This window comes from Centropristis striata, chromosome 7 (genome assembly GCF_030273125.1).
Source record: "Centropristis striata isolate RG_2023a ecotype Rhode Island chromosome 7, C.striata_1.0, whole genome shotgun sequence".
NCBI lineage: Eukaryota > Metazoa > Chordata > Actinopteri > Perciformes > Serranidae > Centropristis > Centropristis striata.
Genome location: NC_081523.1, coordinates 9,108,296 through 9,132,082, shown reverse-complemented (window position 1 = coordinate 9,132,082; position 23,787 = coordinate 9,108,296). Strand labels below are relative to the sequence as shown.

Sequence of the window (23,787 nt, the reverse complement as noted above, 5' to 3'; positions counted from 1 at the left end):
ATGTCAAATGCTTATAATGGAAAGCAGAAATATTAACCTTTTTTTTTTTTTGCATTTAGTGGAGTATCGTCAAAGGACATTTTTGAAGAGAGGTAAAGGGCTTAAACTAAGCTATAGGCCTACATTTAGTGAGTCTCCTTTTTGTGCACAGCGCCTCGAATCAATTTTATTTTGAAGTTTAAGTGATTTTCGCCGGAAGTAAAGTAAAATCCATAGATGTTTTGTTGCTGGAGCGGAAACACAGGCAAGAGAGAGTGGTACTCGCGGGAAAAATGGCGGAAATTTGTGGTCTTTTCACGTTATCAACATCAGAGATTCAAATCAATGCATTTTAAGCCTCATCTGGTGTTTGTCTGCATGCGTGAGTACATTTTCTGTGTGCACTAAGCGTTTTTGTAAGTTGTATTTGTCCACGTTGTGTTTTCAGTGTGTTGTTGAAAGAGTTCGTGCCAGTTTTGTCTGTAAAAGGACTGGAATCGCTTTACATCCCCTTCCTGTTGATCATAACGATACTTGACTGGGGTCCGAAGTTGTTTCTAGTACCACTGTTGTTCAGCTGTTCCATTGATTTTCCTTAATATTCAAGCAGACCGGGATATCTCTTGTTGTCAATTTTTCACTTGTTAAATCCCCGTAGAAACCCTCAGTCGTGCACTTAACTTTAACAGTGGTAAAATAACAGTAATAAGACATTATGTTCTTGGCTTTGTACCTTGAGTAATGCAATAATGAATCCCTTTAATCCTGTAGGTGTGTCATACCCGTGCCTTCGTATGTAAGGCTCTGGGTTTAGAAAGGAATGCAAGATGCAAAAAGGTATTGATCACTGTCTTTTTCTGACAATGTTGTTTCAGTGCAGTGCATGAAATTAAGTATTCAGCATTATTTGTTATTTGCCCCTTCAGATTCATTGAACGAGTCCACCTCTGGCCCTGTGACACTGAATCAAGTTAACAACCAAGAATCTCCAATCAAGTCTGTACAGTGTAGTCAGTGTTCACTCTGCTTTAAATCCAAGGTCTACCTTTTTGAACACCTGAACAAGTTGCATGACATGGATGTAGATTCTGCTCTCAGAGATGCTGGTTTAAAATCCCCTGGCAGTAACAAAGTCAATGCTGACAACGATAGCAACAGTTCAGGAGATGATTTGAAATGCCAGCGCTGTGATTTTACAACTTCTAGTCTGGACGTTGTAAATGAACATGAGAAACAATGTCATCAGAAATCGGAAGATCAAAACATGATAGGAGATCTAAACATTTCTGAAAACCCGGAGACCAACACAAGTGTCATTTCTACAAACCAGCATAGTGAAGCTTCAGGAGCAAAAGAGAATTCCTCCGTTTATTCCGTTGTGTCTACCACAAATTCAAAATCCATACTAAACTCATCAAAGGATCTGAAGACATACAAGAGGCCATTGCAAACAATTACCAAGTACTTTGCGGCATCAACTGAATCCAATGGGAAACCCCCAGTGAAGTTAACTGATAGCTCAAAGCTTATAGACAGCACCAAAGGCACGATCATTTTGCAAGAATCTCCCTCATGCTCCAGCCCAAACAGTAGTGGTGTGTTTAAAGTCACTGCAATGCACTCCATGATTGATAACACCACTGTTTCTAACCATTATTTGAGAAGTGACCACTTTAAAAATACTGACCTGAGACCACCAAAGCCGAAGGAACAAACCATTGAAGCCGTTCCTGACCATGTTAGCAAGAGGACCAACAATGGAAGCTCAAAATGGCCTCCTGCTAAAAAAGCAAGAATAGACAAAGACGAGACAAAGCAGCCAGAGGGCGCAAATGCAAGTCAACAACAACCATCAGGCAACAAAGACTTTTCCTTTGAAGTTAGCGAGGATGAAGGAGAAAAGAAGCGTTGTCTTGTCAATGGAGACACTGAAACGCTGAAAGTTTATTTGTGTAAGCACTGTGACTACAGTGATACAGGCATAACACCTTTGTCTGCCCATTATCAGAGTGATCACCCTTATGTAAGATATACTGCCTCTTACATTCAGGATCCAAGTAATGAAAGTGCTAACTACCGTTGCCTGCATTGTCCAGTTGAGTTTGGAAGTGTAGCCGACCTCAAGAGACACTACACTGAAAATCATCCAGAGGCCCCAGATATATTCACAATGCAGTCACATGACCTCAAGTTGGCTTACAGATGTTTTGTGTGTCCGTTTACCACCAACGTATTGAAGGCTATCAAAAAACATTACAAGGAATATCATCCAACACATAAAGTGGATAATTCCTTGATGTACTACAGATATTTGACAACTGCAAGCCAAGAGGGATCATCTCAGTTGAATACATGTGAAAAAGCATCTAGTTCAGAAAGACAAGGAGCAATTTCTCCTGAGAATGCCTGTACACCATGTACGGAAGTCAAAAATGCACCCTCGCCCCAACAACCCACCCCCACAGGCGCAGACATGGTCTTGTATTATTGCAACGACTGCAACTTTAGTCATAAGTCAGTTATTGTTATGCATGTCCACTACCAAAAATGTCACCCAGACGAAGAGATCTCATTAGAGAAAGTCAAACAGTTGGCTCGTGTCATGTCAACGTCACAGACGACGGCAGATAAATCTCAAAACTCTTTGAAAAAAACAGATAAAGCTCCACCTCAAACAAGCATCTCGGATTTTTTTAAGAAAACAAAAGACAAAGGTGAGCTGTCACAGCGTGAGCACACACCAGAAGCTTCTAACACTCATTCGAAGGCTCCTAAAACTAAGGAAGTTAAATCAACGGAAGACAAAAGTAAAAACGAGAAGACACCTACCACACCAGACATGGAAACGTCTACTAAAATGGACAGTGTATCCTTCAGTTCACCAGAAAAATTGTTTTACTGCCAGCTATGCAGTTATTCAAGTACCAACATCAAAAGCGTTGTTGGTCATCATAACTCAAAACATGCTCTGCACTCAATAACCTGTATTGAGGAGATCTTATTGCATAGTGCTAAGGTGCAAAAGAAACTTAAAAGTAAGGCTGAGGCAAGTTCTAAATCTATTGATTCCAAAACTAGCAAACCAGTAGAGGTTTGTAGTAAAAAACTTCAACAAGAGGAGGAAGCAGCAGATTCTTCTGCGATAGAACCTAATCTTTATGCATGTGCAGAAAACTTGTTTTACTGCCAGGAGTGCAACTATGGAAATCCAGCTGTAAAAGGAGTAGCGAACCATCAAAACCAAGTTCACCGAAACCTTCTTTACAGCAGGGAAAGTATTATTGAACACACAGCTTTGGTTCGTGAAGAAATTGAAAAATCAAAATCTCAAGCAACGGAGCTTTCCTTTTCTACGCGTCTGCCTTTTCCTTTTTTGAATGAGGGCGATGAAGATATGTTTTTCTGCCACTTTTGTAACTATAGACAGAGTTCTGTGGACTACGTCTTGAAGCATTACCTCAAAAAGCATCGTGGATTTACAGTTAAAAGCGAACAAGTGCGTCAGTATACGTCTTTGGTTCGAGAAAAGGCACAGAGGCTGCACCAGGAAAAAACTGCAAACCAAGAAGTAAACCACACATCCCTTGGAGGAAAAGGAAATTATAAGGGAAAAACAAAAAAGCATGGCAAATCCCTCCCCGCTTCAGCTCCACTCTCAATGACAGCCTCACAAACACAGAGGAACCTTCAGTGCCATAGATGCTCCTATAGCACTCAATATGTGTATGTTTTGAAGAGGCATATATGGAAAATCCACAGGGCAAATCGCTCAGTCACAGATGTTTTGAGACTGTGTTTCAGACAAGGAAATATAGAGGAAGGGCATCACTGTGACGTGTGTGTTTTCTCTCACGAAAAAGCAGCAGTGGTCTACAAACACTACCAGGAACAACACCCAGGACGCAGACTAAGCCTTAAGCAGGTGACTACTCGGTTGTTTGTTGGCCCCGAAACACGTCCTCCTAAAAGGAAGAAACCTCAGATAAAGTACATCGATGGTTTAAGTGACAGTGATGGCACTGATGGTAGCTTATCACCGGGACAAAATGAAACCAAGACGTATTCGTGCAGAGCATGTCCTTTTAAAGGTAACTCGGTGTCAGTCATCACACGACACTACCGTGCTGTTCATCCGTGGTCTGTGAAAGAAGATGGCTCAGTCCTGGATGTGGTCAACAGCAAGAGATCAGGTGCAAACAGGCAGTTGGAAGACCAGGAGGATAAGCATGAGTCATTCGAATCCTACCAAGAGCCCCTTGAATTTGACAATTCACCTGGTTCACCTCATGAAGCAACACCATCTTCCAAATCATCCAAATCTTCCAAATCTTCCAAAAAGCTCCGCTGCCCTTACTGCCCTGCGAAGTTGAACACCCAGCACGGTCTCAAGGTTCACTGTGGAATGAAACACCAACAAGCTGAAAATTCGGATGAACTAGATCAAGGGCAAGTCCAAACACGCATGCATGTCTTTAAGTGTCCACATTGTACCTACCTGAATATTGCTCATCAAGGAGTTCTCACTCACTGCCAGATGAAGCATCCTGCTCTTGAATCCAGGGCGGACAGTCTTCACGTAGATGAAGCACAGTTAGACAACTGGGGTGACTCTTCTAAAATGAAAGAGCCAGGTGGCAAATTGAGACTTAAAGGCTACATGTGTGAAACCTGCCTACAAATCTTTTCAACACTGGAGAGGCTAAATAAGCATAGCGAAAGGTTCCATGCTAATACTGTAGCGAACGCATTTCAAACTGCATTTAAACCACCACTTGTAAGCAAAATCAAACAATTCAAGACTCTTACCAATCGGGGGTCAGTATCACATGCTTCCTTTTTGAGTAAGAAAATATATGCAGTGGTTAGGTGCCAGTACTGCTCTTACAGTTGCAGCACAAAAATTGCGCTCGGTCGACACGTGCGTGTTCACCACAAGAATGTATCCATCTCAAAGTATCACGATGGTGTACTCAGGTGCAGCCTCTGTAGCAAAACCTATTTCAAGAAAAAACGACTTGGCAGCCATTATATTAAGAAACATGGGAGGGATAGTTTCTTAAAGTACTTTGTACCAGTTTACAAGCAGGCCCACGAGAAGCCAGCGCCAACATCTCACGACAGCCCCTTAACACCACAACCAGAAAGCATGCGTGAGGAATGTAAATCCAGCACCCTGACAGAGGACAAGAAACAATCATTATTCTACAGATGTCCAACTTGTTCCTATGTGAATGCAAGCTACCATGGCACCCTCACTCACTGCCAGATGCAGCATCCAGACATCGTGGCCAGGGCAGATGAACTTCAAACAGTGGAAATACTTGAAACCAACATGGTCAATTGTACTATTGGAAAAGGTTCTAATGCAAGAGGGTTCATGTGTAACCTATGTCCACTCATTTTTGCATCATTGAAGAAACTGAAAATCCATTGTGAGAGGGATCATGGTCAGGGTACACCAACTGCTGCTGAACGTTCAACTGACATTAAAACTGAAAAACAACATGTTCACTGCTCTCCAAGCCCGCCATTGAGGGTTTTAGAAAACCAAACATCAGCAATGAGCCCCACAGAAATTGGCTTCGGTCACCAGTTTGGCACTCCTGAGACATGTCAGTCAGGACAGTTATCAGGACAGAATGCGCAAAAACTGTACAAGTGCCACATTTGTACCTATAAAGGAATCTTTCGAAGATACCTGCAAGTTCACTACAAAAACACTCACAAATTGGATCCTCTTACTGTACACAAGCTGCTAGAGAAGTATAACAAATGTAAACCCAGGAAGGCCAGCAAGCTGCATGAAGCTGAAGCTCAAGATGAATCTGAATCTGAGGAAGATCCACCCAACAAATGTAAGAAGTGTCCAGAGTTGACGTTTGACTCATCACAGCTGCTTGTTGACCACTATAGTGCTTCTCATAGCTCGGCTAGCATATTGGACTTCACTGTGTTATCACAAGGATCAAAGAAGGGCAGTACAGGTCTTTACAGGTGTGTCCACTGCTACAAACAAATGAATGGGATTAGAAAGTTGTGGTATCACCTGGATTGCCACCGAGAGGCTGCCAAAAAGAGGGCGATGGCTGCTGAGACGAGGGCACCGCCTGCCGTTTCAACAACACCAGAGATCAAATCCATCAAAGTAAGTTGACTCAGCCAGTATGGTCATTCAGTCTTGATCATTTGCTGCATGCTTTAGCTAAACTTTTTGACTATTTCTATGTTTAATTTCCAGCTCTGTAAGCAAGATGTGGTTACTAAGATAGAAACGGTGGAGGAACTAGCCACCCAGTGGAACGTGACAGAAGTACAGACCTTTGCTTGGCCAACAAGTCCTCTGTCGTCACCTTTAAAACCCACTCAACCGGAACAACCAGAGCTGGAATCAGAAGAAGAAAAATACACATGCAAACATTGTCGACGATCATTTAGGTCACTGAAAGGTTTGCGTTCGCATGAGCGCAGCCATGCAGCCATCAAGAAACTGAACAATCCGTCTACCTCAGTGTTACAGCACAAGTAAGAAAAAAACTTAAGTGAATTGGAGTTGGGTTGTCAGTCACCATTTTGTTGTGTCAAAAAACTATTACTATGACAGTATTGTTAATACAGTGCTATCAGTACTTTGTTTAGTTGTTAAATTAAACATAAATGACACAAATTTGATGGCCTTTATGGCCAGACCTTTCAATGTGTATTAAGTTATTGATGATTTTCCTGTGATCAAATCTGACTCTTAAAAAAAACACAACGTATTTTTTTTTTTATCTCAACAGCATCGACAAATACGTCATGTTCAAACCTGGGACTATAAAGCCTTTCCTTTGTAGTTTCTGCTCCTATCGGACGACCGTCATGGGCCTTTGGAGGAGTCATTTTATGAGAACTCATCATGGTGAGTAACTTCATAATAGAAGACGTTAGGCCTATTTAAGTAAATGCTCAACAGTTATCTTTAACCTTTTTTAACTATGTTCTTGTCAATTTCACAATGTAGAATAAAATTTAAGATCAATTTGGCTCCATTTAAATCTTGTGTACCATGTATTAAATGAGAGAAAAATAAGAGAAATACAGTGATATTTTATGGTATTCTTAATCATGTAGGATTTATTGCAGGGCTGTATTAGACTCCATTAGTTTTAGCCAAGTTCATCTGATAATCTGTCAACTCAGCGTGGATGAAAACTTTTGCAGCTCTTGCATTATATCTGCTTGTTGATATTGATCAGGATGGTCTACTTTAGTCAACATCCAGCCTATTATTGGTAAATACAAGTTGTCACATATTGTTTCTTTGACCAGTCCCACTCGAATGTTTTTCTGCCAGCATACAGGAAAATAAGGGGTATATTGCCTGTTCTCTTACTGCACTTGTGTAGTTAGTTTTTCTGCCTTTCATTCCATGTCTGCACCATTGCTGAATGCTCAGATGCGATTGGTGAACTCGCTGAGACTGACAACCAAGAAGAGGAACTAAACAATTGGCCCGAATCTGATGAAGAACCTGAAATTACTGAAAGCAAGTCATCCTTATTATATTTTTTAAATCACAATGCATTTATTCTGTCATTGTACATACTTAACACATTTTTTTCCATTAGTGTCTAATCAGAGACTATAATTACACTTCACTTTTCACTTTAACAGCATCGCTTTACTTGGAGCCCCCAGATGTGCAGCGGCAGTTGAACCATTACAACTTGATTGCACAGGCTGATGCCTCGTCTAAAGTAGTTGTACAAGAAACCAAGTTACCTGACAGTCTTCATCACTGTGAGTTCTGCAATTTCAGCAGTGAACATCTATCTAGTGTGCGACGACACTACCTTAATCGCCATGGAAAGAAGATCCTCAGATGTAAGGACTGCAACTTTTTCACTGGTTTGAGGTAAGTTACAACCACTATAAGTATTTTTTGAGGTTGATAGTCAAAAACTTCTAGCATGATATACAAAACATTTGTTACATCTCTCAACCACAAGAGGTGCAGTTTATCAAACAGGTTGTGACTGACAAAGCACATTAATGTTGCATGCAGTACTTTCAACATAATCATTGACAACATTACACCAACTCTGCATATTTTTATATTTTCCATTTTTTCACCCTGTTAAAACAATCGCCTAACTCATTTTTCAAGTTTTGCAGGAAACACAAAAAACTTCACCAAAAGTGTAACATATGACATTTATTGATCATTTCACTCTAAAAGGATGTAACAAAGGATGGCTATTCTGCCCTACAAAGCAAAAAGGCAGTAACTACGCAGAGTGCAGAACTGAGAAAAATTACTTTAAAGTTATCCTGTAATCCAGCCGTTTAGTTAATGTACAAACGACTACCATTTTTCTCCAAAACGACACACATTTGAGATAAGATGTTTTGTCACATAACAAAGGATGCCTTGAAAGTCATGAAAATGATAATAACTAATTTTTGACCAAAAATGCAGTTACTGCCTTTTTGCTTTGTAGGGCAGTATTGGCATAGTAATAACACTGTGTGTAAATGATGTAATTTAAGAGAAATAAATGACTTAGGCAATTTTTTGAACATGCCTTTGTGACTTAAGCAAGATATGGTAACACTTAATTTTGAAGGTGTCTACATAAGAGTGACACAAGCCTGTCAGAAACATTACATGACAAGTATCATGAGCATTAATGTTACTTCAAAGTGTCATTAATGTTTATGACACATCCCATGTCATGTTTATGACACATCCCATGTCATGTTTATGACAATCCCATGTCATGTTTATGACACGCTCATGTCACTCTTATGTAGACACCTTCAAAATAAAGTGTTACCATATCTTGTTTAAGTCACAAAGGCATGTTCAAAAAATTGCCTAAGTCACATTTTATTTTGACTTAGGCATAATAAATCGCTTAAGTCACACACTTGACATAGGCCATTATCTTAAAAGGGTAAAATCACATGACCTGATCAACTGAGGATGTAGGTGATTTTACCATAGGTGGCCGACGTCATGAGGAGATGATTTAGGCAAAAAAAAACAATTTTGACAAAAAATGACTTAAATGGCGATTATTTTAACAGTGTGACAATTTTCTTTATCCTTACTTTCATTTACCAATGTTTCTTCCGTGTCAGTTTGTGTATTTGTGGTGTTTTTCGAATCTGTTTTTCCCTACTCATTGTTAACTTTTCATTTTGTATTTTTCATCACTTGTTTTTCCTGAATTTATTAGAAAAACCCTGGAGGTGCACATGGAGACGGGTCACTCTACATTCCAGTCAGAACCGACTCATCACAAAGACCTCCGCTGCCCATTCTGCCTCTACCAGACCAAGAACAAGAACAACATGATCGATCACATCGTCCTGCATCGTGGTAAGTCTGATGCCCGACAGGATTCGGTTTTCCCTCCCACTCATATCCTCGCCTGTCGGGTAATGCTCAGTATTTTTGTTTCTTTTGTTTTTCAGAGGAACGCGTTGTGCCAATAGAAGTGCGTCGCTCAAAGTTGTCGCGTTACCTTCAAGGCATCGTCTTCCGCTGTCACAAATGCACATTTACAAGTGGAAGCGCTGACAGCCTGAGTTTGCACATGACGAAACACGATGACATCAAACCCTACAAGTGTCGGCTCTGCTACTTCGACTGCACTCGACTGAACGACTTGGAGGCACACCTGAGTGATAAGCATCAGGTGAGGATTTGTTGCTCAGCCCCTCGGTGCATCACAGGAATTTCTTTGTGCCTGAAGGAGTTAGAAATTATCCAGTCTCATTGTACTGGAATTTGGGAATCACAGACAACTTCTTTGTTTCATATTTACAGTAACCCTAGTAATAAGGCAGTACAGAAAATAAAAGATATTCCCTGAACACTGGTGGTTAGGTCATATGAGGCACACTGGGCTCTTATTTCACTTTAATTTTAGTCTAGTACAGACACAAACTAAGAATGCTTCAATATGTCTATTTCAGCCCCAGTACTGATCTGATACCAATGTTTTATAAATAAGACATATACCTACTGTGTGGAAGTGACTGGATCATTCTTGTAAGGCAACATCAGGCTTTAAACATTGTTTTGTCTAAATTTGAAGAAAAAAATAAATAAATAAATGCTTGATCTAGATATAAATTCAATGAATTATCTATTGTCAAGTTGATAAATTGAAACTTGGTAGAAAAAAAATCAAAATTAAGAGGGCTTAGAATTTAAGTGTAAACATTTAAAATGCAGCAGGATATTTGTCAAAAATGAAACAGGCATTAAAATTCCAGTATGTGTATATTAACAGAATTCAAATGAATAGTTCGGCCTCATTGTCACCAATACCCTATTCAGGCCGGTCAGTAGCAGCCTGATATCTGATATATCTGATATCCCTATGGGTATCTTTGCCTCCCTACCACTTAAAACACTCACAAGCTTACTTTAAATTCCAATTAATATTAAATTAAATATCCACCGGGATTCCTAGTAGTGATGAGTGGCACCAAGTGCTTGTTTACAGTGTCAAGAAAGCCATACATACGTTGTTGCAGCCAGATGGTTTGTGTCAAAGAGCTATGTTCAGATTTGCAAATTGCACCCCAATAGTTCCTGGTTCATCAGGGAGCACTACAGGGAACAAAGGCTGAGAAACAAATTGTAGACCTTTGATCCTCTGGTTAAAACCAATTGTTTTTCATTGCTTTGATTGCAGGTTTTGAGGAATCATGAGCTTGTGGGTCAGGTCAGCCTTGATCAGCTACAGGCTACAGAGGTTGGTAGGATGCCAGAAGAGGAAGAGGGCTGCTCGTCTAACTTTGAGGACCACAACAATGACAGTGAAGATGTAGAAACAGAGGAGTTTGTTACCGACTGCGATGAAGAAATTCAGACAAAGGAAGTAAATCAGGAGCAAGAGCAGGATGGCAAGAATGAAGGAAGCCCTGGTGAGAGCTCTGTTTTGGACCCTCAGTATGAAAACGCAAATCCAAACAAGCTGAAGCATGAGCAAGATCCACAGCAACAAAGAGCCAAATGTCGAGATAATGAGGACAGATCCATGATGTTCAAGCAGCAAGAAAAGGAGGCAGTGGAGGGGAGTTCAATAGCTAAAAAGGCACAGGCAAAGCTACATAATAAGGCAATTCCAGATAGAGAACTGGACATCGAGGCTAGGATAGAAGACAATATAGTGCGTCATATCCTGCTGCTGGATGGAGATGACAGCAATTCACATAAGAGGACCAATCAGAATAGAAACATTAGGACAGGTAATGTTCGAAATCTGACAATAATAGTGGATGACAGTGGCAGCTTCCATCTGGCCCAGAACCAAAAAATCTCCAAAAACCCAATTTCAGCCCCTGCAAATGAAGATCGGATGCAGGTAAATATGAGCAGAGCTCAAGAGAGTATAACAGCTGATAGTCAGTTGGTAAATCTACAGCCCAAGTCTCCACAACTGATGATAAGCCATACGGAAAGCTTGGCTGCCTCATTTACAAACTGCAAAAAGGAACAAGTGCATAACGAAAAGAAACGTGAGGACGTAAAGGACAATTATGGAGAAATGCCGGTACTTGAGAATGAATATTTCAAGGAAGAAATGCATCCTCTTGACTGTTGCAAAGATGAAGACCAGAGTGATCGTTCTAAGCAAGTACAGGACAAGGAAGATGAGATGATCACTGGAGACAATGAGAACCGATGCACGAATCAGAAATATGAGGAAGGCGACCAGTTGAAGGAAGCTGATAATAATGTGCCCAAAGGTAAGAAACTAAATTGATCACAGTGAGTATAAGTGAACATAACTGACATGAGTTGATGCGCACTGAAGGGTCACACCTCAGGCCAGGGTTGGAATGGGTGCTTGAAATCCTTCAAAATGCTTGAATTTAATTTGTATTTTTGTTGTATTTTCAAGGTTTAAAAAGTGCTTGGATTTTGGATTAAGTTCTTGTAAATGCTTGAAATTCTTACTGTATTTCTCTTGCAATCTGACCATAGATAACCGCATTTTCAATGGGAAAAAATATATAAACTGAATAGCCTATAGCCTATCTGAAATGATAAAAGACCGCTTTGCCTGGGTCTCGCCTGCGTCTTCTTGTTTCTAAGATGTTTCTTGTTGCTCTACCCTGTATCTTCTTACTGAAGGGAGTTTTTCAAATTCCTAGTGGATGTGAGGGGTCCTGGAGTATTTGTGGGTCTTTCCTCCTAGTTTAGGTCGTGTTTAGTTCCACCAGCTGCCGGTTGATGGTTTTTGTGAGCTTACTTTTGCTCCTAGCCCCTAGATTCCCATACCAGTATGTTTTATGAGATTAGCAAACTACTTTTAGTTGTTAAAAGTGTAATACCATTGCTGATGGTATGGTTAAGTGAAATTACCCCTTTTAGTATGGAAGTACTCATCTAAAACATGCCATTTACAACCGTTTAAAGGTCCTGGAAAAGCTTGAAAATGGACCTTGAAAGTCCTTGAAAAGTGCTTGAATTTGACCACTGAAAAAGTGTACAAACCTTGTCAGTCTTTGCATACTTCAGTCTGGCTTGATACACTAGAATACGTTTCCATTTTCCTGCGTCAACAATAGGGCTTCAATCAATGGTTATTGTAATTTTTAAATAATCAGTTGCATGTATTTTAAAAATAATCGTTGATAGAAGCAGCCAAAATGAGTTTCCTTTTTAAGAAAGCCAACTGATTTGTGTGAAGCCCAGGAGTAGACCCAGATCCCAAGGACAGATTGTCTGACCTCTGGCCCCAGATTTTTTTTTCTTTTTAAATGGATGGGGGAGTGGCTAATTTAATTTATTTGTGGGGAGGAACCCACAGATTATTCTTGGGTTGCAGCCTGAGTTAGGCTTGGGAAAGTTCTTGTGACACCAGCCTAAGTTCATTTTTCTTGTTTCCCAGGTGCACCCACAGTCACAGATGGAGCTGCTGAAGACCTGAGCCCAGCAGCGACAGAAGACAAACTGTTCACCTGTGAGTTTTGTGGACGAAACCTCACGAACAGCTCCGAACTGAAGCGTCACATCATGCGTCATGGACTATAATGTTTTTCTTTCTGTTGCGGATGGTTGCAAGGGCTTCCACCGTTTAATTTCTTTATGTTTGTTTGTTTTGTGTGGAAGATTAGGTTTTGTTTTTATGAACCGTCCACTATTTTCTTTATATACTGTCTATTACAAAATTTTTAATGTTTTGTAGTTTTAAAACCTTTCTAATAAATAGTTTTTATGGTACAGGTATTATATGTAGGACACCATTTTGCAAATAAAACTTAAGAGCCAAGATGGAGACTGTATATAAAGTGAGACACATTGTCATTGTCACTATTTTCTTTTCCTTTTTATTTCTTAAATGACACTAAAGAAATCCGTGAATAACTGTCATGCACAGAAGCTTTCTTTTTTTGTCCCTGCATTTTATGTGAAGGGAGATACTAATCATTAAATCATGCAAAAATCTTTACACTGTGAACTGCTGTTGCATATAAACTGGTGCTGAAAAACCATGTTAAATACAGACCAAGAACTTGAGCAACCTCAAAACCACAGAGTGGAAGTGCTTGTGCTGCCTTCAGGTGCTGTTGGATATATACATGATTTGTTGTGTACCATGCCAGTGAGCAAGTAAATAGATTCACAGGCATAGAAATAGCAGTATTTTCTTTCATACCCAATGTAAATAATCTGTTTACCTTTTAACCTTTTTGTCGAATTATATAATTTACTTTTGTTGTAATTAAACTGAAAGTGTGCTTGCCACAACTGATGTATGCTAACTTACCTTTTCCTGTTGTCATTCTGCTGCTGAGACTTCTTGTTAGTCCCCTGTATTTCAAAGAGTGAGAAACCCCAAAGAACAAAACTTATTTTATTGCAATTATGAAGTTATCACAACTAGTAATGGTATTGTTAGGAATAACAATTTTGTTATATTATTGTTACAACTAATTATGAGTAAAGGCAGTTGAACTTGAGAGAAATAATTGTTGGTGACCGTTAACTTGATAAGTTAACGTTAACCGTTTCCAGTGCTAAAATGAGTAAAAAATATAAATTTACCACCTTCTAGGAGTATTTTTTATCTTCAAATCGTCACCCTGTTAAAATAATCATCTTGAGAATGAAGAAGTCTTTTTTTTTTGTCAAAATTGAATTATTTTTTTTACCTAAATCATCATCTCATGAAGCCGGCCACCTATGTAGACACCTTCAAAATAAAGTGTTACCATATCTTGCTTAAGTCACAAAGGCATGTTTGAAAAAATTGCATAAGTAATTTATGTCTCTTAACTTACATCATTTACACACAGTGTTATTACTATGCCAACAGCCATCCTTTGTTACATCTTTTGAGTGAAATGATCAATAAATGTCATATGTTACACTTTTAGTGAAGTTTTTTGTGTTTCCTGCAAAACTTGAAAAAAATAGGCGATTATTTTAACAGGGTGACGAAATGTATTTTAATGATCTCCCAAGCGTCTACAGTCTTAAAACTAAACCGGACCGGTAAAAACTTGACCGGATGAAAACTAATGTAGAAAACTCATTTCCACAGCTTGCTCTGTTTATTGATGGGTTGGACATAAACTAAGTTTGCAAATTAGCCCAAATATGGGGTTAGTGGAATTTTAGGTTGCGTTCGTGACCAGTAAAAATCCAATCACTCGGGACAGGTGATCGATATTTATGGTGTTATAAAACATTTTACGGTGAAAAACATTGTTTTGTTCCCCCTTCAGGATTTGGTGTGGGAACAGATTGCTATCTGTCTTAATTAGGGACTAATTGACGTAAAGTTGGAGATTACAGAAGCCATCGTGACAGTGTGGAAGGCGGAAAAACGAGCTTACGACGGTCACCTGAAGGCAGCATTTTCGTCTGTGTGCGTTAGTTACGACACATTCTTGTCATCCAAATGTAAGAGGACACCGCTTCCTGGTGTGGACCTATAATAATGGACTGATGAGAGCAGGAGGAGGTAGACCTCGGTGTGATCTGTTGTGATTGAGCCTACGAGTCCGCGGAGACACTGTAAGTATAGAAGCTGTTAATGAAATGTTTCCTGTTCGCGTGGTTTAATGCAGTGTCCGAGAAGAGCTGATGCTTATTACTACTGGTCAGTCTCACTGGATCGATATCATGCTGCTTGTAGTTGATGTGTTTCTGTTTACTCCAGCATCAGTTTTTAAAAGTAATTCCGGTTAGAAAAGGTTTACATGTCAGTGCATTTACTGAGGAGTTCCTACAGACTGGGATCAACTCTGAGCTGAGCATTTTTGTTTCCTCGTTCCTCCTTGAGCTGCACCTTTTATTCTGTCATTCCTGAAGAATTTCTGTAAAAAAATAAAAATAAAAAAGTTGTAAATGGAGACTGTGGTTGATCAGACATACACCTACTCTCCTAAACAACTATTTGTTTACATTTAACATGTGCGATTAATCATGTTGACAAACCCAATAACATTTAGATTTTGAGCATGGGTGGCCACAGTGGAAAGTGAATTTCAACACTATGACTAACTGAGCCGCCCAAGGACTTGAGTAAATGTTTGTTCTCAAATCTACCCATTAATCTGCAGAATTCCAAATTCCATGGGTTTTTCATTTTCTACTGAGGAACCAACATGTAACTATAAATTCATAGGTTTAATAAGAACTGTATACTATGGTACTAACTATATATCAAATTAAGACATTGTTCAGTTATGTCCAGTAAATTTCAGTTTATTGGAAGTATGACTGACATGCACAAAATGTGTCTACAATGCAGCATAAAATTCAACATAGTATATTGAGATACAGTTTTTATTTTAATTAAATAATAGATTAATATTTACTGGGGTTTGAGCAAAGCAGGGGCGTTTGAGGAAAGACACAAATACTAGCTAAACCCTCCTACAGCTTCTCTAAATTTTGTCCTTAAACGTCCTTTAAATTAGCTCCAAATAACATGTTTATTTCCGGGGGCATCTCAAATTAGGCCAGTTGTTAGGAAATTACATAGCTGTAAAAAATGAGCTGTTTGTTGTAACTTCCTCAATGGTTTTGTCTCTGTTCTTTGACATTAGAAGTCTATTCGGCATGTTTGATAGGATTTTATTTTCATGTCAGTGCTGCTTTTCTAACATATGTATGTGTTTTACTTGCAAATGAGAACAGAAGACACCGTATTCAGTCTGAGGAATGTCAGCTGTAAACAAATCTGAAGAGGATGGAGGCTCCTTCTCCTCGAAGGTCATCAATATCGTGTTTGTTACGCTGCTGCTGGACCTGCTGGGATTTACACTGATTCTACCTCTGCTGCCTTCAATTTTGGACCATTATGCAGGGGTTAGTTTTTATGTTTTGTTTTCCTAAAGAAATCATTGCAATTATAATTGTAATAATTAAACTAGCTATTCTTTCTTATTTTAGTCACATTTGATTGGCTGTAAAAAAATAAAAACATTTTTAAAAAGAATTAGCACTTGTGACAATATTTTCAACAGTTTGAATCACCACACTAATTTGGAAAATATGGATGCCAGACATTAAGCTCCAATCCATAGGCAAGACAGTTTTACATTAGTTTCAATGTTTATAGTTTCCAATAGAGTTAACTGATTCTGCTGTGGTTAGAAAAAATAATTTGAACTGCTGTTGATCAAAGGAGGCTTTGACTAAAGAATTTATAACGAGTAATTAGATATACAAGTCATGGTGTGTGTGTGTGTGTGTGTGTGTGTGTGTGTGTGTGTGTGTGTGTGTGTGTACATGCTGACTCATGATGAATGGAAGTCTTACTCATGTCTGTATTGTCCCTGTGTGATGATGTATTTTCTGTGTTGTTGGACAGGACGGTGTGTATCAGTCTCTGCAGGGTGTTGTGGACTGGTTCAGGGAGGCCGTGGGGATTCCTTCAGAAAAAAAATACAACAGTGTCCTGTTTGGAGGTATATTGGAATGATTTTTAGATTTAATATAACTTATGTTGAGGTCTAATTTGCATGACACCATGGTAATTTTGTCTTTAACTAATTGTATTTAGTATTAAACTAATATGTTGATCACAGACATCTTGAACAAACAAGAAAAAGGATTGGATATATTTTTATTAATATTATTATTATTATAATATTCCATAGTATTCTAGCATACAATAATAGTGGATCATTCTACAGCCTTCTGACAAACCTGTAACCCACTGGGGGAACCTTTAATACATAACCTTAACGTTCCAGTCAAACTCCCCCCACATAGTACAAGACCAGTTATAATGCAAATATACTTAGTTATATAACATACCTCCTCCTTCATCTTTTGTCTTTCAGGTCTGATCGGGTCACTGTTTTCTCTGCTACAGTTCCTGTCTTCACCTCTAACTGGGGCTCTTTCAGACCGCTATGGCAGAAGACCCCTGCTCATCCTCACCACAGTGAGTAAATGCTACAATACATTTTTTGGTAACGCTTTATATTAAGGTCCTTGTAATAACCATTAATTAACAAGTAATAAGGCCCTTGTAAGTCCTTACAAGATGCTTATTAACATTATTGTGTGTTTATAAGCTTATATAAGTGTTAATTATGGCATTACAAACACCCACGACCCACCCATTATGTCTTTGCCATGCCTTTATTAATCTTATTTTGTTTGCTTATTGATATTAAAATATACTTTATTGCTCATCTATTATAAGTTAACTATAAGTTAACTATGCTTTTTGCAACTACCGGATCTAAAGCGAGAACAATGCCTTATTACTTGTTAATTAATGGTTATTAAGGACCTTATATAAAGCGTTACCCATTTTTTTTTACAATTTCAAAATATAATCCACTAGAGTCATTCTCTTGGCACAGTTCACACTCCGCTTGTGAAGAAGAAACCATGCAGCTTTTACCATCAGCCCTGACTCATTAGGGTCTAATTGGGTGCCTTGTGTTCCAGTTAGGGCTGATGTCCTCCTATGCGGTCTGGGCCGTTTCCCGGAGCTTCAGCATGTTCCTTTTGTTTCGAGTAATTGGGGGCATTTGTAAGGGAAACGTCAGCCTCTGCACTGCCATCGTGGCCGACTTGCCTTGCCCGAAAGCACGGAACAGAGGAATGGTAGGCACAGACTTTCTTTGGCCGTAACAGGAAGTGTATTGTGAAGAAAAACACCATTATGTGACTGAATGCACGCTTTATCTGTTGCTTCATATGTGAAAACAGGTTCTGCTAGTTTTCATTTGAATCTACCCTCACATTCGTTGTAAAACTAACAATAACTTAATTAATTTCTTCACTACCAGGCAATGATCGGCATTGCGTTCTCCCTTGGCTTCACTGTGGGACCTCTGATGGGTGCCTACTTTGCCCTCAGCTCCAAAACATCAGGAAATGTCTTCTTCCAAACTCCAGCTCTGCTCGCCTTGGCCTTCAGTGCTGCTGATCTGCTCTTTATTTGGGTCATGCTGCCGGAGACGCTCACAAAGGATGTCAAGGTTGGTAATATAGAAATAATCACAGTGCCAGCTGGCAAACTGAATCACATCCAGTTTTACTCTAGGGGAAGTTTTCATGCAGCATGTTTTCCTTAAAAGAAGTAGATTGAAATTATGGGAAGTGTTTTTTTGTTTTTCTTTCCAAGGGATTGTTACCATATGTGTGTACAGTACATGTGAAGCTGCAGCCAGTACGTAACATGCCACTCACTGCCAAACTTTGTGTGGGGAAATGGAAACATAGGTCTGCATGCTATAAATCATTTCATCTGATTTGCAGGAATAGTGTTCTCGCTGATGGTTTTGTTTGCTCATGTAGGTCATTTAGAGCCATCAGTTTTCATAACTAGTTAAAGACTCCTTGCAGCTCTTTTCTGTCCAATCTGTGCAAAAAATTAAGTGTAAAAACTATACATTGTAGTTTTCCGTGGGGTATAGTGCTGGACTACTTCTTGGCAGTAGCCTCCTGGATTTCCTGCTGGTTGGCTGGAACCTCAGAGTGATAAGACGACTCCAGGAAGTAATTAGTATTTAGACCTTTTGTTGGGCCGAAGCTGGGTGGAGCTGTGCCGGGAATCACCTGTTGTCACCTCTCTATAGTACTATGTGCTAATATCAGTGTACATTGTCCTGCCATAATAAGTACTGCAAAGTCCTGCTAAGCAAACTGTAGAGTGAAGAAGCTGTCAATCAAGAGGCTGTACCCGCCCCCATACAGAAAAGGTCCAATCAGCCAACAAAAGTTTGTTTTTTTAAAACTGTGTGGGTTAGGCATGTAGAATTTTTAAAAACACATAACGCAAATATTTTTAAAAAGTTCTATAGGTATATATATTCAGTCATGGAAAAAATTATTAGACCACTTTTTTTCTTCACTATATTGTTCATTTTGATGCCTGGTACAACTTAAGGTACATTTGTTTGGACAAATATAATGATAACAACAAAAATAGCTCATAAGAGTTTCATGTAAGAGCTGATATCTATTCATTTTTCTTGATAATAATCAAAATCATAATTAAAAAAACATGTCTAGATATCAGCTCTTACATTAAACTCTTATGAGCTATTTTTGTTGTTATCATTATTATATTTGTCCAAACAAATGCAACTTTAGTTGTACCAGGCATTAAAATGAACAATAAAGTGAAGAAAACAAGGGTGGTCCAATATTTTTTTCCATGACTGTATAAATAAATAGCTGTTTTATTCTTTTTCATTTTATACTATTCTAATGTATATATTTGCATGTATGTTCTGTGTGTGTAGCCTGAAGGGGCAACAACTTATATTTCATTGTGCAATCCTGTGTAGGGAAGATTAGATAAAGATAAGAATAGATACATCTTTATTAATCTCCATTGGGGGGAAATTGTAATCTCGTAATCTTAAACATCATGTGCAAAAATTGAATATGGGGAAAAAAATGCACATCAAGTGTCAAAATCATCCATTCAAAACAATAACAAATGGTTAAAACATCACCAGCCAATAATTGGTATATGTTTGACTCGTCATGGTTTCGGTTTGCACACAGTGGTAAAGTTAAATACCAGTTTGTTTTCCTCAGTAAATTAAAAGCTTTTTCTCAAAGTGAAATTATTAATTTTTACAGATTATTTTCTTGTTTCATTCTAGGCTTCATCTACTGGGTTCGGGGACTCCACGGACCTTCTGAACCCATTATCTTTGTTCCATTTTTCAGCTGTTTCCAGGACAAAAGATCCACCTCCCAAAGAGAGTGAGTACTGCACATACTGGATTCCTCTGTGAGGCAGAGGCTTGAACCTATTTGACCCATTTATAAAGCATGAACGATCTTTGGCACACTCATAGATCGAAGGTGAATATGTCTTTCCAGGAATGCAGAAGCTTCAAGCGTTGGGCCTGGTTTATTTCTGCTACCTCTTCCTGTTCTCTGGTCTGGAGTTCACGCTCAGTTTTCTGACTCACCAGCGCTTCCACTTTACAAGGTGTGAACCCAAAGAGAAAGCTGTCTGCTCTGTCAGTTACAGTAAACACACCTTAACAGCACACCTGTGATTTTTACGAGTATTTTTCTCTCACTAGTATGCAGCAGGGAAAGATGTTCTTCTTCATTGGTGTCATCATGGCTTTGATCCAGGGCGGTTACGCTCGCAGAATCAAACCTGGGCAACACATCCACTCTGTTCAAGTGGTAGGAATGCATCCAGTTCACAAGAGAAAAAGCTGCACAATAAAATACTCTTTATGCTGCTGCAGAGACACAATGCACCACTGCTAACTTATTTAATCAACTGTGTTCTTCTTTTTTTTTGTAGGCAATCCTAACATTAATCCCAGCGTTCATTCTCATCGGGCTCTCATGGAATATAACGATGCTTTACGTCGGCCTGGCGTTGTACTCATTTGGTGAGATCTTTTTATACTTTTTATCATGTTAGAACCAGTTAAACCATGGGTCCCAAACTTGTGGCCCGCGGGCCAATTGCGGCCCTCGTGACAATATTTTGTGGCCCTCACCTTGATATGAAAGTTTTATGTGAGTTTTATATGAATGGCACTTTACCGTGTTGTGTGTCGAAGGTCCCTTTTAATAACTTTTTTTGGTAATTTTGTGTCTTTTTTTAAAAATAATTTTGTGTCTTTTTGAATAATTGTGTGTCTTTTTTAATTATTTTGTGTGTTTTTTGGTCATTTTGTGTCTTCTTGTCATTTTGTGTCTTTTTAAAGTAATTTAGTGGGGTTTTTTTCAGTAAGTTTGTCTTTTTTTGTAATTTTGTGACTTTTTTGGTCATTTTGTGGGTTTTTTTTGGTAGTTTTCTGTCTTTTTTTGGTCATTTTGATACTGCCTCCAGCATCCCCCAGATAATTTGAGTTTGAGACCCCCGAGTTAAATCCTTGTAGTAGCTACTGTAGTAGCTCTATATCTTGAGACGGGTTCATAGGAGAGGTAAAAGTGGATTAAAAGTGTTTGAGTTTGAGTATTTTTATTTAAAACAGGGACAATACATATTAATGAACATATACATGTCAATATGCAAGATTATACCATAAAACAATTAAATCAACCCTTTACTGTAGTAGCTCTATATCTTGAGACGTGTTCGTAGGAGAGGTAAAAGTAGATTAAAAGTGACAAACAAACTCCTTCACACTGTCTAACCTGCAATAATATGTTTATTTGTAACTAACTTTTTGGTGCTAGACCTTTAACCCGATATAGGTCTAGTACCGAAAATGTCACAAATAAATGCAGCAGGACACAAACGATGCATTCTAGGAAAATGTACCTCAAACATGACATCTGAAGTATTTATTAATTTATGTTTAGTGCAATGTAATCTGTAATGTATTTATTTTTGTTACAGCTGCTGCAATAGTAGTTCCATGCCTGTCGACTCTTGTTTCTGACCACGGTGAGCCTCTTTGTTTATTCATATTTATGGAGTATTACAGATAATTTTGATTAGAATCTAATCTGTGCACACTGTTGCTGATTATCTGCTGTGTATGTTCCTCCAGGGACGGCCAATCAGAAGGGCACAGTGATGGGGATTCTGCGTAGTTTGGGCGCTCTGGCCAGAGCACTGGGACCAGTTGTTACGTCCTCTGGTAAGGAAGATAGATGGCAGTAATGGCACCAAATGCTGCTGAAATTTTTAAATATTTTATGAAGCATTAGGCAGCACATACAAGACACTAAGTCTTGATAGAAAACTATTTGAATGCCTCGGTTTTAATACCTTATTCTGAACATGAATTAGCATGGAAACTAGGCATTGTGACATGTTTTTACAGACTGATGTTCTTTGTATGAGTAATTTTTTGCAGTGTTATCATTTTAACCTTTGTGTTTTCCTCACAGTTTACTGGATAGCCGGAGCTCAGATCTGTTTCCTCCTCATGTCGGCCTCTTTCATTATTCCTCTGACTCTCCTGAGAACGGCCCGAAGGCTTAAGGGGGAGTGAAAGTCTTCTCTCTGATTGCAGAGATATTTTCTAGCTTAAATGAATGTTATGATGTTTACATCTGCTGGGAAAACAAGCACTGATGTCTTATTTTGACACACGAACAAAAAAAAAGAAAGAAGAAATGTATACTTTCTGCGCTGTTTGCCAAGGATCATCACATGAAACTAAATAATGTGAAGATGTTGCATATGCCAAAACAGATATTTGTTATTGTACGAAAGAGTGGACATAATGCCTTTTAATGTGCACACATAGACCTGTGCATATTGTGAAATGTACGGGTTAGGTTGAGGTACTAATGACTGTGATGCTCACAGATATTATTTTATACTGCAGTATTTTATCAATCACTCAGATTTTATATTTTACAAAGTAACGTTTCATTTTAGCTCACTTTAAAAATGTGGATATTGTATTTTCCTTGTATTAAAAAAGAATAAGCAAGTCTGTGTATGAAAATGTATTATTGTCTTAAATATTGGACAACAATGTTTACTATAATCTTTATTGCAGTGGTGGAAAGTTACCAAGAACATTTAGTCAAGTACAGCTTTGATGTATTTGTACTTTATTTTCATTTAATTCTACTTACTACTTTGACTACCCTGCAAACACTTTACTCCACAACATGAATCTCTTTTTTCTCTTTTGCAAGTGAAGATGCCACATAAAACATGTGATCCAACTATAAGGTGCATTTTTATAGATTTATCAACCCCGCAGTATAGAAATTGGTAAAAAATAAAATAAAATAAAATAAAAATCTCCATCTCAAGCAGTGCATCATCAAACTCAAATGTTAATAGATGAATTACAATTATCCAAATATTTTTTCATGAATGATACTTTTTCTTTTAATACTTTAAATATTTGCTGCTAATACTTTTTACTTGAGTAAATATTTAATTATTTATATTTTTTATTCATAGTTTATTTTTTATTTTATTTTTGGATTTGTTTAGAAATATCCATTGGGATGCACACATTAATTTAAGTTTAAGTTTAATTATATATCCTTATTTAACATTTATTTATTTCAGGGGACTTTTATTTCATAATGAAACATGTATTTATTCCATGATTTATTTCATAGCTATTTCACAGGCTTATTTACTTACTTACTTATTTATTTATTTATTTATTAAGATTAAGATTTCCCTTATTAGTCCCACAACGAGGACATTTCAAGTGTTACAGCAGCAAAGTGGATAGCAAAAAAACAATAAATAGGAAACGGCAGTAAAAACTAGAACTAGAAAATATAAGCAAATAAACAAGTAAAAATATAATTAGTAGTAATAGACAATATTAACAATGCATTCATAAAATAGATGGTATCATTTTTGAGGTAATTTTACGAGTGTAAACATTTTATGTAACTGTATACTT

General features: G+C 38.2%; 2 protein-coding genes across 2 annotated transcripts; both read left to right on the top strand.

Moving 5' to 3' along the window:
- Positions 1 to 245: 245 nt before the first annotated feature.
- Positions 246 to 13,749, top strand: LOC131974222 (zinc finger protein 462-like). Its single transcript, XM_059336445.1, has 11 exons — positions 246 to 361; positions 751 to 816; positions 906 to 6,124; positions 6,218 to 6,501; positions 6,759 to 6,877; positions 7,415 to 7,504; positions 7,633 to 7,873; positions 9,201 to 9,343; positions 9,439 to 9,662; positions 10,671 to 11,727; positions 12,876 to 13,749. Exons 2-11 carry the CDS (start codon positions 807 to 809, stop codon positions 13,016 to 13,018), a joined length of 7,530 nt encoding a protein of 2,509 aa, XP_059192428.1. The 5' UTR covers positions 246 to 361; positions 751 to 806; the 3' UTR covers positions 13,019 to 13,749.
- Positions 13,750 to 14,724: 975 nt separating this feature from the next.
- Positions 14,725 to 22,860, top strand: mfsd10 (major facilitator superfamily domain containing 10). The gene is made up of 13 exons (XM_059336462.1): positions 14,725 to 15,007; positions 16,136 to 16,306; positions 16,812 to 16,908; positions 17,287 to 17,390; positions 17,906 to 18,064; positions 18,250 to 18,441; positions 20,080 to 20,182; positions 20,303 to 20,414; positions 20,512 to 20,620; positions 20,745 to 20,835; positions 21,795 to 21,842; positions 21,949 to 22,038; positions 22,292 to 22,860. The coding sequence occupies exons 2-13, from the start codon at positions 16,160 to 16,162 to the stop codon at positions 22,393 to 22,395; spliced, it is 1,356 nt and encodes a 451-aa protein (XP_059192445.1). The 5' UTR covers positions 14,725 to 15,007; positions 16,136 to 16,159; the 3' UTR covers positions 22,396 to 22,860.
- Positions 22,861 to 23,787: the final 927 nt, after the last annotated feature.

Bases quoted from the DNA above. Each gene is read 5' to 3' on its own strand.
- LOC131974222 (XM_059336445.1), top strand. The intron at 7,505-7,632 runs GCAAGTCATCCT...TCACTTTAACAG, and splicing joins AGAACCTGAAATTACTGAAA to CATCGCTTTACTTGGAGCCC. The intron at 9,663-10,670 runs GTGAGGATTTGT...CTTTGATTGCAG, and splicing joins ACCTGAGTGATAAGCATCAG to GTTTTGAGGAATCATGAGCT.
- mfsd10 (XM_059336462.1), top strand. From the start codon at position 16,160: ATGTCAGCTGTAAACAAATCTGAAGAGGATGGAGGCTCCTTCTCCTCG. The intron at 18,442-20,079 runs GTTGGTAATATA...GTTTCATTCTAG, and splicing joins CGCTCACAAAGGATGTCAAG to GCTTCATCTACTGGGTTCGG. The intron at 21,843-21,948 runs GTGAGCCTCTTT...ATGTTCCTCCAG, and splicing joins GACTCTTGTTTCTGACCACG to GGACGGCCAATCAGAAGGGC.